The sequence below is a fragment of the Poecilia latipinna genome, unplaced genomic scaffold, assembly GCF_001443285.1.
Source record: "Poecilia latipinna isolate Pla-1442-1.1 unplaced genomic scaffold, P_latipinna-1.0 Scaffold70, whole genome shotgun sequence".
Lineage (NCBI taxonomy): Eukaryota > Metazoa > Chordata > Actinopteri > Cyprinodontiformes > Poeciliidae > Poecilia > Poecilia latipinna.
Genome location: NW_015112686.1, coordinates 481512 through 492472, shown reverse-complemented (window position 1 = coordinate 492472; position 10961 = coordinate 481512). Strand labels below are relative to the sequence as shown.

The following is a 10961-nucleotide window of genomic DNA, read 5'->3' as shown; positions in this document are numbered from 1 at the left end:
TGATTTGGGGGAACACAAAATGTGAAAGTGTTTTTTAAAAATTTTTTCCATTTTCGAAATAGGAAAAAAAAAAAAAAAAAAAAAAAAAAAAAATCCTTTGGCTCTACCACATAAAGGACTCAGACATGTGTCTAAGAATACCTCTTGAATCCTTGTGTACTTAGATATTCTAACATGTCCAATTTAGGAAAAGTCAAAACTGTAATGATGTGTGGATGAGGATGAGGATCAAAAAGCAAGTGGAATCCAAAGGAGTATTATTAAATAAAGTCTTAGTAAATGAAATTCAGGAAAACATGTTTCCAAACCTGGGATGAATGCACAGGAACCCAAGTGGCATAGAGAATGGGTAACATGGAGGACACAAAAGAGAAAGGTGGAGTAAACCCAAACAGGGGAAATGGGAAATCAAATCTAAGGACACAAATCTAAGCAGACGGAATAAATAATAGCCCCAAATAAAATAACTGTAAACAGGCTGACAGTAGAACAGAAACAAGACTAATCTAATACAAAATAACAGAGAACATATAAGAAATCAATACTATGAACCCAAAACCCAAAACAACTCAAAATCCTGACAAAAACAAACCTGAAGCAGTGACATACTGATAACAATGCTTTCTGTGTTGGGATGGAATCACCTTAGCTCACCTGGAATGTCTGAGAAATAAATGTCAGCAATGTCTCTCCATGTTTTCTTTAAAAAAAAGTGTTGAAAAAGTCACACTTAAAAATATTTTACTTATGGAAATAACAAATATGACTATATCACTTTGAGAAACAACTTGAAAAAGTGAAATATAGGTGCAAACGGCTAAAAGTCTCATTTTACTGTGTTATAGAGAAGTGAAATAAAAGGAGACATCATTAACACCCTACAAACACCTTTCTGCAACACTTCACTTACATCCTGCTGGATTCAGCTTCATGACGTCAAGGCGCTGTTAGAAAAGTTAACACTTGCATTGCTTCCAGGAGTTAATGAAACACAATGTGTAGCGAGTGAAAGTTCTCCCAACTGTCAATCTAGATAACTTAGGGTCCAGATGCACCTCAGTATGAAGGTTCAATCAGCTTACCGCTGGTGGTCATCAGGATTTGGACCCTCAGCGAATAAGAGCAAATACAATGTCAAGAAGAAAAAAAACATGGCTGAAATGTGACCCTTTCTTCATCCATTAAAACACAGTATGTTTTTTTTTTTTTTTTTTTTTTTTCTGGCCACTGTTTTTTCAAGTTGATTAGGTAAGAAAGTCTCCTTTTGATAGGCCAGCTTATGAAACCAGCAAGCATGCACACATATTTTAATATGTCGTTTAAGTCTTAGAATATTTTGAACAGTTGCTCTTCTGTAAAGGGCTCCTGCAGTAAAATCAAAATGAGACTGGATTTACAGGAGCTGTACAGAGCAGAAGGTCACGGGCAAACATTGAACAGCTGTGCTCCCAACACAGGCTTTAGCGGCGCATGCAGGATCAGTGCAGGGCAGCATCTGATCACATCAAAGGCCTCTGCTGTGTGAAGTGAGGGACAGTGGAAAGGATGTTATTATTCCCACAGCAGTCAGCCCACTGCTTGTGGAGAAAACTACTGGTGAAGCAAAATCTTCGGTTGGTAAAGTTTTCTTAGATGGATTAACCAACAGGGGCTGAGCAGCTAAAGTAAACAAAAAAAACAAAACAAAAAAAAAACAATAAATTAAAGCAAACTACTCTTACTGTCAATCCATTCATCCATTTGTCTGATGTCTTCTATTTATCATAACCAAAACTTCCAGCGCATTCTGGGTCTGTACTGAGGTCTGTTCCAAGTGGGACGTAACTGGAAGGGAGGTGGTCAGGAGATGCCCAAACCACTTTGAATGAACATTTTCAATACTGAGAAACGGTGACATCACTCATCTGCCATTCTTCCCTAGTTCAACAATCAGTCAAAGCCTCCTTTCCAACAACCTGAAGGCAGAAACATAAATGTTTTATGAATATCAGTTTGTGGAAAACTATCTATTTCTAAACTATCAAGAGATTGTAATGATATAGATCATAAATAGAGAAAGTAGCCACAAATAATAATAATAATAATAATAATAATAATAATAATAATAATAATAATAATAATAATAATAATAATAATAATAATAAATAATAACATTAAGTATGTTTGTTTACTTTTGTTCAATATAGTTTGTGTGTATAAAGATGAATCTAAAGAACGGAAAATCATAAACTGTCCTCAAACCAAGCTGTATAATATACTTTTTTTAATCTTCACAAAGCAAAATAAGATTTCAGTGTTTTTTTCTTTCTTGTAAAGATAATGTCTTGTTTTTACTGAGTGTTTTTCTTTCTTTTTTTTTCCATCTCAGGTTTGCAGCATTAGAGTTTTTCAACACCAAATGCATTTCACATCATATTAGAGAAAACAGTGAATTTTGAGCAGATTAGTGTTGCTTGACTGGTGTGAAAAATACTCCTCAGGAAGAAGAACTAAACCTGTGATCATCAGGACTATTTAAAACGCGACAACTCCAGAGGGTGAACAACCACAGAGGAGTTTAGCCGAGAGATTTCAGCAGATGTTAGGTGTCATATTGTTAGCATGTTTGTGTACGCAGAACCCTTTTGCCGCATATTTAATTAATTCACGGTAAGTTTGTCGTTTATATATTTCTCCATGTGTAACCGTCTCTGTCTCTTTGCTCCCGTCTTTTTGTTCTACAGATCCCTCAAGTGAGTTATGCTTCTACAGCCCCGGAACTGAGTGATAACACACGCTACGACTTCTTCTCCCGTGTGGTGCCCCCAGACACCTACCAGGCTCAGGCTATGGTTGACATCGTCAAAGCCATGCGCTGGAATTATGTCTCCACTGTAGCTTCAGAGGGAAACTATGGAGAAAGTGGTGTTGACGCCTTTATTCAAAAATCCAGAGAGGATGGTAAGTATCCAGGCTTATGAGAGCTACACAGATTATTTTATTGTTTGATATGTTATTTAAATCCCATCTATATAGCTACTATGAAAGTTAACTTACCTAATCTTTTATGTATTTAATATGAGCTGAATATTTAGTATTATGATTAATGTAAATAAACAAAGCTCAGTGCTTACAAAAACATAACAAATTGATATCTCACGGGGCCTTATTGATCCAAAACTGCTTCACATAATACTATTTGTCAAGATAGGAGTGAATGTTTTTATGCATCGCATACTTTTGACACATTTTTACTTTTTCCAACATAACTGTCAGCAAATGTACCCCTGCTGTAGAAAGGTTTTAGGCACGACACTATAATTTCAAAATCAAATTAAAATATTGCATAAGAAGGTCTCCCTTGCTGATCGCAAAATATAAATTAAAAATGGTTTAAAACTTTTGCACACAGGTGAAGCTCCATGTCCTTCCCACACGTTGGTGCTCTGCTCAGTTAAGAACTATGCATTGCACATTTGTAGAGTCTGCAGTAGATGGAATGAGGGACATGAACTGGATTTCCAAACCCAGGAAAAAAAAAAGCCACAGGCTGAAAAGGAAATAAAGTTTGCTTGTGGCGTCAAAACGATGCAGAATAGATGATCCAGCGTTGGAAATACATTCAGTTTGGCGCAGCAGACAGCCGACTTCTCACTTGCGCTGACCCCAGACCCTTGCTGTAGCTGAGAGTAATTACTAATGACATGTCCAGTACTCATTGTGCCACTGCAACTCCTCATGCCTGGCAGCCTGAAGCTGCTGCCCATCATCATTATCCTGGAGAAACACCAACATTACTCCTGGAGAGTCCTTTAATGCAATCAGCTCATTTACCTGTTGGCTAATTCTCACAGACAAACATAACGCAGAACATCACAGGACAGCTTCAAGGACACTCTTTTTAGATTCAATATCTTTCTATCCTCAAATCTTAACTTATTACTGCTAGTGTAAGATTCTTTTTCTAATGTAGAGATGCTTCTAAACTGAAATGCCTATCAGACATTTCATGAAAGAATCCTAAACATGTCGATATAAGCTGCTTGTTGCTGATAAAAACAATGTACTTAAACTTAAGCATTTATTGCAGAGACATTGTGAAAAAAAAAAATAAAATCTCCCCCCCCCACACTGCTGAACTCTTACTTATTTACTCTTGCTTAAGGCTAACCTCAGTATTTCTGCAGCTACTGTTTTCCTGTGGGTCAGATATCTGAAGGGCATTTGAATTAAACAATAGTGAACACAGATATGATTTTTACTCCAAGCTTCCACTGTCTACCTGCTTTAGGTCCTGACGACCTCAACATTTTTCTTGAAATCAAAAGTGTATATATTTTAGATTGTTTCAGAGTGTTTGTGTTACTCTGACAGGCCTTTTTGCCTTATTGGGGAAAAAAAAATACATAGTATATATTGCAGGTATATTCTATTAGAACATAAAGTAATTGTTCTGAAAAGTATTACCACAATTTGAACTTATTCCACATTTAGTCAAAGTAGAGACAAAATTTTCATTCTATTTCACAGAGATTTCATTTGATAGGCTACCACGAAGAGAAACATGAAGAGCATTTTTCAACAAGTTGTTTGCCTAGATAGTCCTGCATTTTGCACTGCATTTGCATGTGAAATACATTATTTCCACAATATTATGATAACACCACAAAGTTTCACTATGGGAAAGGTGCTATCGGGGTTGAGTGCAGTGTGAGTTTCCATCATTCATGTATGCTAAATTTCAGTTTCCAGAGCACCTTCAAATAAATTTAAGAGATACATTTTACTTGGGCTTTAATATCATGACCTAAAAAACTTATTTTGTGCTAATGTAGGCAAAAGAAGTTATCAAGGGAACAGACACAGATCTGATATTGGCAATGTGGAAGTACAGTAGAAAGCCTCTGGGTCCTGTTTGACTAGTGCTTCATCTTTAACATGTAAATCAGACAAGCTTCTGCCCAGCCAAGGGTGATGCACTAAATGTTAGGGAAGCGAAGGAGGGAGTTGTCAAGAAAAATATGAACTGCAGACACAAAGTGTCTCTAGTTTATAATCTTTAAACATACAAGGTTAAATCTGTCATTGCTGACATTTAATGTGGATTCTGATAGCCATTTTTGCTTCTGCATTTTGTCAAGAATCTGAGAAAGAGAGCTTAGTCAGCTGCCGTTTGATTAGACCACATAAACAACAGCTTTTAGAAAATGGAATAAAAGACAGCATGTGTTAGACTGACAACCACACATAGAAAATCATTGTTTTGGAGAAAACAATGAAGCTTTCACATCCTCTCAGTTTAAGGAAGAACATGTACTTATGTGTCAAATCAGCCTGTCCCCAGCTCTTCTTAATTTGACAACTAGAGGAAAAAAGTAAAAAAAAAAAAAAAGTAAATTTTCTCAATTTTGCACTGGCTTTGATTGATAATGTGACAGGCACATGGGGGAAACATGCAGCTTTGTCATAATCAAAATCCCAGGTATTTGGCTGCTAAATGGGTTTTGCAGTTGTCTGCTCTCATAATGAAACAGCCAGTTCAGAAGTGGCCAAATGTTCCATCTCATTAGGCAGCCAAAGGCCATACCGAGCTGCAGTCTCCCGCACCGAATGTCACAGCCGCTGCATGCATTGCTGCTTTATGTGGGGAAAAGAGCAGGTTTTTGGTCAGGCTTAAATTGCCAACTTGGGATGTTGATTTGATTAACGCTGCATCTGTGTGTGTAGCCACAAGATATTCACAGTGCTCTTTCAACCCCAGTGAACACAGAGATTTCTGACCAACTAGAGGATTGATGCCACGCTCTGGCCCATCCACAAAAAGCTGTGTCACTTTTGTTACAAATGAAAAAAATATTGATTTGTAAATCTACAATTACTGGATGAAGACTTGCAAAAAATAGTTGAAATAAAGCTGTCTTTAATTGGACAAGCATCCTTTAAAATATCTGGGAACTTTCCATCCTTTTGTTTGAATACATTTGATGAATGGAGAAAATAATTGTTTGTTTTTTTTCTATCACTGTCACCGATATTTTAAAATATTTCATTAGGTTGAAGCAGACAGGCAGAGGAGCCTGACAATTACCATTTATTTTGGTCACTACAGAAATGACAATCATTTAAAAATTACCTGCTAAACAGGATGCAGAGGCAAAGTCATAAATAGTTTTTGAGTTTGGAAAAGCAGTGTATGTATTTCAAATAAAGAGCAGTGAACTGCCTTGAAATATATTTTCTTAATTCCATCTTATTAAATAAAGAAAGGTAAAATTACTTATTAGAACATGGGCTATTATATTAAAAATAAACATAATTGTAATGGCCTACAACTATCTGTAAAAATAACTCTTAACTAAAAGTAAATTAAAATCCATAAATTACATTTCAATATAAATATATAAAGACAATGAATAATTGCCATAGCTAATTAAATGAGAAAAAAAAAATGTGTCAGTTTTTAGTGAAGATACAAAAAGATTCTAAACAAAACAACACAGTTGAGCCCAAAATTGTTCATCCTCTGGTAGATTTAAATTGAAATAAATATTTTTATTTTACCAACATATTTCTTCAGCTTGAAAGAACTGTTAACATTTTGTTGCGACTTAACCAGAGTTCTGACTACTTAAATTAATGGGTCGGGCTTTCAGATTTGTTTTCTTCTGTGTGAGATTCTCCACAAAAATAAGGTTATTTCAATGGTTCCTACTCATAACTACCAAGAATGCCAGTAAGCGTCAAAAATGATATAGGAGAACTTTTCTTATGAGTTTGTACAACCATGTAACAATTTACATGAAAGAGCAGAAATGGCTCCCGATTAGCGTCAAAAACTCTTAATTGGAACAAGCTACTTCACCAAATTCTGTACCTACTGCCAGCAGAGGTAATTTAGTAAAGCTGGTTTGATTTACAAACACAGGCACACTTTCAGGAATAGTAGTAATCTCTTTGAAAGTAAGCTGAAAGCAGCAGGCGTTGAGCTCAGGTTATCGTTTTCCTCATGATGGCATTTGAATCAGAGCGCTTGTACAGGGTACAGCACAAGGTCTCATTGACAAGATAATCTGGCATCTTACATTTATATTAGTAAACTATACATTTGCTCAGACTGCCTATTGGTGGAGTCACTGTGAAGTGTTTCATGAGGTAGTCAATATCATTGAGGATGTGGCAAATAACCTCCTCTGGAGTCAAAGGGAAGGAAGAGCAATTAAGACAACGAAGGGGGCTGATGTAAAATGTTTCCTTAAATAGAACTGCTTCGACAGCTGTGACTGACAAGTTTGTAATCCCTAAAAGCTGAAAATAGAAAGACCACTCTGTCTTCTGATTATTAAAATGTCTTTGACAAAAGGTCAACTGCTGTGTTTGACTACACATGGGCATTTTTTTCTTGCGCTACTTAAAATTAAGAATATTGACATAATGTTGACAATATACTTTGAAACACAGTACCATTGAAGCTAGATGTCTGTGCTGTATTAAAAGACATAACCTTTTTCTAATTGTATGGTATGAAATGACACTAAACATTTAGAGTTTTAGATGATCTATGATTACCAAACATGTTTTTATTAATAATAAGAGAGAAAATGAATTAATTCAGAAGTTAATATATTGTAAGATTATGATACCTTCAGATATTTATGGAAAGCAAAACCGTAGTGATGTTATGGCTTTGTAAGCGTCTGCTAGGTTAATTCACAGTATTTGAGTTCAAAATGTCGGATTTCAAATGGCATGCAAAATCCACTTTCTTACCCTCTTCATCTTTGGAGTTTCTAGGAGTGCAGGAAAGTTTAATTCAGTCTGTCCTGGTGCCTGGTCGGTATATTCTGTTCAAGTCACATGGGAAAATGGCGATGGTAGAGACTGGTGGTAGGAATGTGTCCTGTAATCTGAGGATTGCTGGTTTTGCCCCTGCTCTATGTCTCTGTCTCTGTCTTTACATGCTTGAGCAAGATACTTCAACCGCCTTGCCTGCTGCTGGTGGTCAAAGAGTCTGATGTGCGAATGCATGGCAGCCTTGCTTCTGTTAGACCACCCCAGGGCACCGCTACAATGCAGTAGCCTGCCATCATCAGTGTGTGAAAGTGCATGAATGGGTGAATGACTGATTGTAGTTTGACACACCTTTGAAAAATCCTCTGGACTTGATAAAGTGTTAAATAGGTACAGGCCATTTATCATTTTCCATACGTTTCAATCTACTCAATTTTCTATATTCCTCATTATATTTTCTGAACAATAAAGTCTCAGCAATTGCTGAGTAAGGATGTGGACTTCTGGCAAACCAATTTTGTGAATCCAGCGTTTTTCTTTCTCACAATTTTGTAAAAGCTAGTCAAAATGTTTGGTTAGAATTTCTGGACACAACTGGAAAAGTATATGCAAGCAAGGCGGCCTACAAACCTCAGTTACACCAGTTCTGTCAAGAGGAATGGATCAAAATTCCCAGAAACTATTGTGAGAAGATTCTGAAAAGATTGGGCCTAAGTATTACAGTTAAAAGTTAATTCTCTCTCCCAAATAACAAGGAAAGCTATGTAAACTTCTTTGGTGAAAATGAAACCATTCTAAAAAAAAAAAAAAAAAAAATAAAATCTCCTTCATTATTTGCATGTAGTGTATGCAATTTTGATAGACTTAAATGACTTAAAACAGAAAACAAATCTATGTTTAAACTTGGATAATAATAATAATCATAAAAAACAGCAATGTGTCTTTTTGTACCATATGTAAACATCTAATCTCAACAGTATACTATACTGTGGAGACTAGAATTAGAGCAAGCAGCGTCTGCCTTTTTAATAGCTTGTTTAAACCAAGAACAGATTTCTCAGCAGAGAGGCTGAAAGAGAGGGAGAACAGGCTTAGATGATTATTGCTTGGCCGTGTTCAAACACAAAACCTGTTTGCATGGGAATCTCAAGTATGTCAGTCCCTGAATTTGTTTGTGCTGAAAAGGCATTAGCGTGTGGCCAATTTTTCAAAAAGCCATATATAATCTGCAACTGCTGCTATCACTGAAAGCCACAATCTTTGACACACCAAGCCGTTTCCAGAGACTTGTGTTTTCATTTAGGTCTTTTCCCTCTCTCAAATAGCCCCTTGGGATTACAACTGAAGTGCCATTATGGAGAATGATTACAAGAGGGTTAGAGCAGTCTTCCAGCATGATGTCTGCCTTTTTGTCACCTTTGAAATTTTAGAGTGTCTTTGACATGAAAGTCTCTGGTCCGGCAGAAGATTTCATGCTGTTTGTGTGTCTCTCTGAAATGCTGCTGAGCCCCCAGTGTCCTTATTAGAGCTTGAAGCCCTCTTCAATAATGGAGGCTGACACATTTATTTTAAAATTCTGAAAAGTACTGTGATGTTTTTTTTTTTTATTTTTCCCCAGTTTCATGTTGGAATTCTTAACCCATTGAAGTTCAGTGGGTAATACTGCAAAATATATGAATTTCATATGTATACTTGAAGAAGCAAATATGAAAAAAAAGTGTCTACATATATATAAATCTGTGCTATTTTCTGTCTTATCAAGTTTAGAACAAGAAGCCTCCAGCCTGCAAATCGTTTTTCTACAGCATGTCTTCCTTTTTCTAAGTTTAGACACCGACAGTAACATTGCCATCTAAAATTAATTGGATGGACAATTTCAAATTGTAATTAATCAGGTTCATATTTAAATGACAGTTGAGGCAGAGAAAGAAGTGGAAAGGGCAGAGACAGCACACAACAGCACTGAGATGACAGAAAGATTATGCAAATTTTGGAAAAGAGGGTTGCTTACTGCACCCTTTGTCATGTGGGAAATGTCAAGAGGAAAAATTTGAATAATCACAAATCTGAAAAGGCTTAATAAACTGTAACTGAAGAGTTTCTGAGCAATATTTTGAACTTTTTTTCTTTAGATAATACAAGCAAGATTTGGAGATAAGTGCTTTTTTCTGGTTTCCGTCTATTAAAGCTTGCAATGCATTCCATGTAAATTAGGACATTTAAAAATGCCTACTTTGTTATTTTTACACATTTGTGTTACTTTATGCACTCGATCCATAAAACTGAGCACCAGTGAATAGAAGCAGCTAAAAGTCTTGCTTTTTTCACATGATCAGTCAGTGTTTAATTTGTGTGGGATTAACTGTCCTACAATGATGTAGCAATGAAAGTATCAAAAGTAAGAAAACCATGAATGCCTCTTGAATTATATGTTTATCCAGAATTGATTTATTGCATGTCTGTTTTCCTTCAATGTCAGTTAAAGCTGCTGCTACTTGTGTGTTAAATGAGAGGGAGGTTAAAATACTAATGCATAATCACGTACAAGCTAAACAATGTTCCGTTTATGTTGCTTAGACCAGTGCAGGCTCTACAGCTAATTATTGTGGGCAAAATAATCGAAAATTTAGGAAAGAATTTTAAAATAATGGGATTCGTGGACGTCAAACATTTTACCGTTAGAGGGCACATAAAATTACAACAACACATTCTTTCAAATCATACTTTCCTACAACAAACATGCAGGGTTTTCTCAAAGGTGTAGTTGAATTCTTTGTTGTCACTGTAGCATAAACTGTGGTTCCCCAAGCCTCATCTGTTGTTCTTTCCATTTCTCCTACATCTGGTAGTACACAGTCTGTTTTAACAACACTTGCCCCCAGAGGTGATCATTGTCTCAGAAAACTACATTTTAAAATTATCGTCTTTGAAAAACAGATGAAATTGTGATTGTGAACTTATGTTAGTATTGCCAAGACTTATGGATGATGTTGTACAAAAAAATTTGGGAAAATATGTTTGTTTGCCAAATAATATACTACTCAAAAAAATAAAGGGAACATTTCACTTTAATTTTGTGTGTGGCTCCAAATCCAGGCCTCCATTGGTTAATAAATTTGATTTCCATTGATGATTTTTGTGTGATTTTGTTGTCAGCACATTCAACTTTGTACAGAACAAAGTATTCAATGAGA

General features: G+C 35.9%; 1 protein-coding gene across 2 annotated transcripts in view; it reads left to right on the top strand.

The window, feature by feature from the left end:
• Positions 1-10961, top strand: part of grm4 (glutamate receptor, metabotropic 4) — a 180188-nt gene that overhangs the window by 115900 nt on the left and 53327 nt on the right. For both annotated transcript variants that reach the window (XM_015015064.1, XM_015015059.1), the window contains exon 3: positions 2724-2940. In XM_015015064.1, the coding sequence (XP_014870550.1) occupies positions 2724-2940 (217 nt within the window). The remainder of the gene's footprint in view (positions 1-2723; positions 2941-10961) is intronic.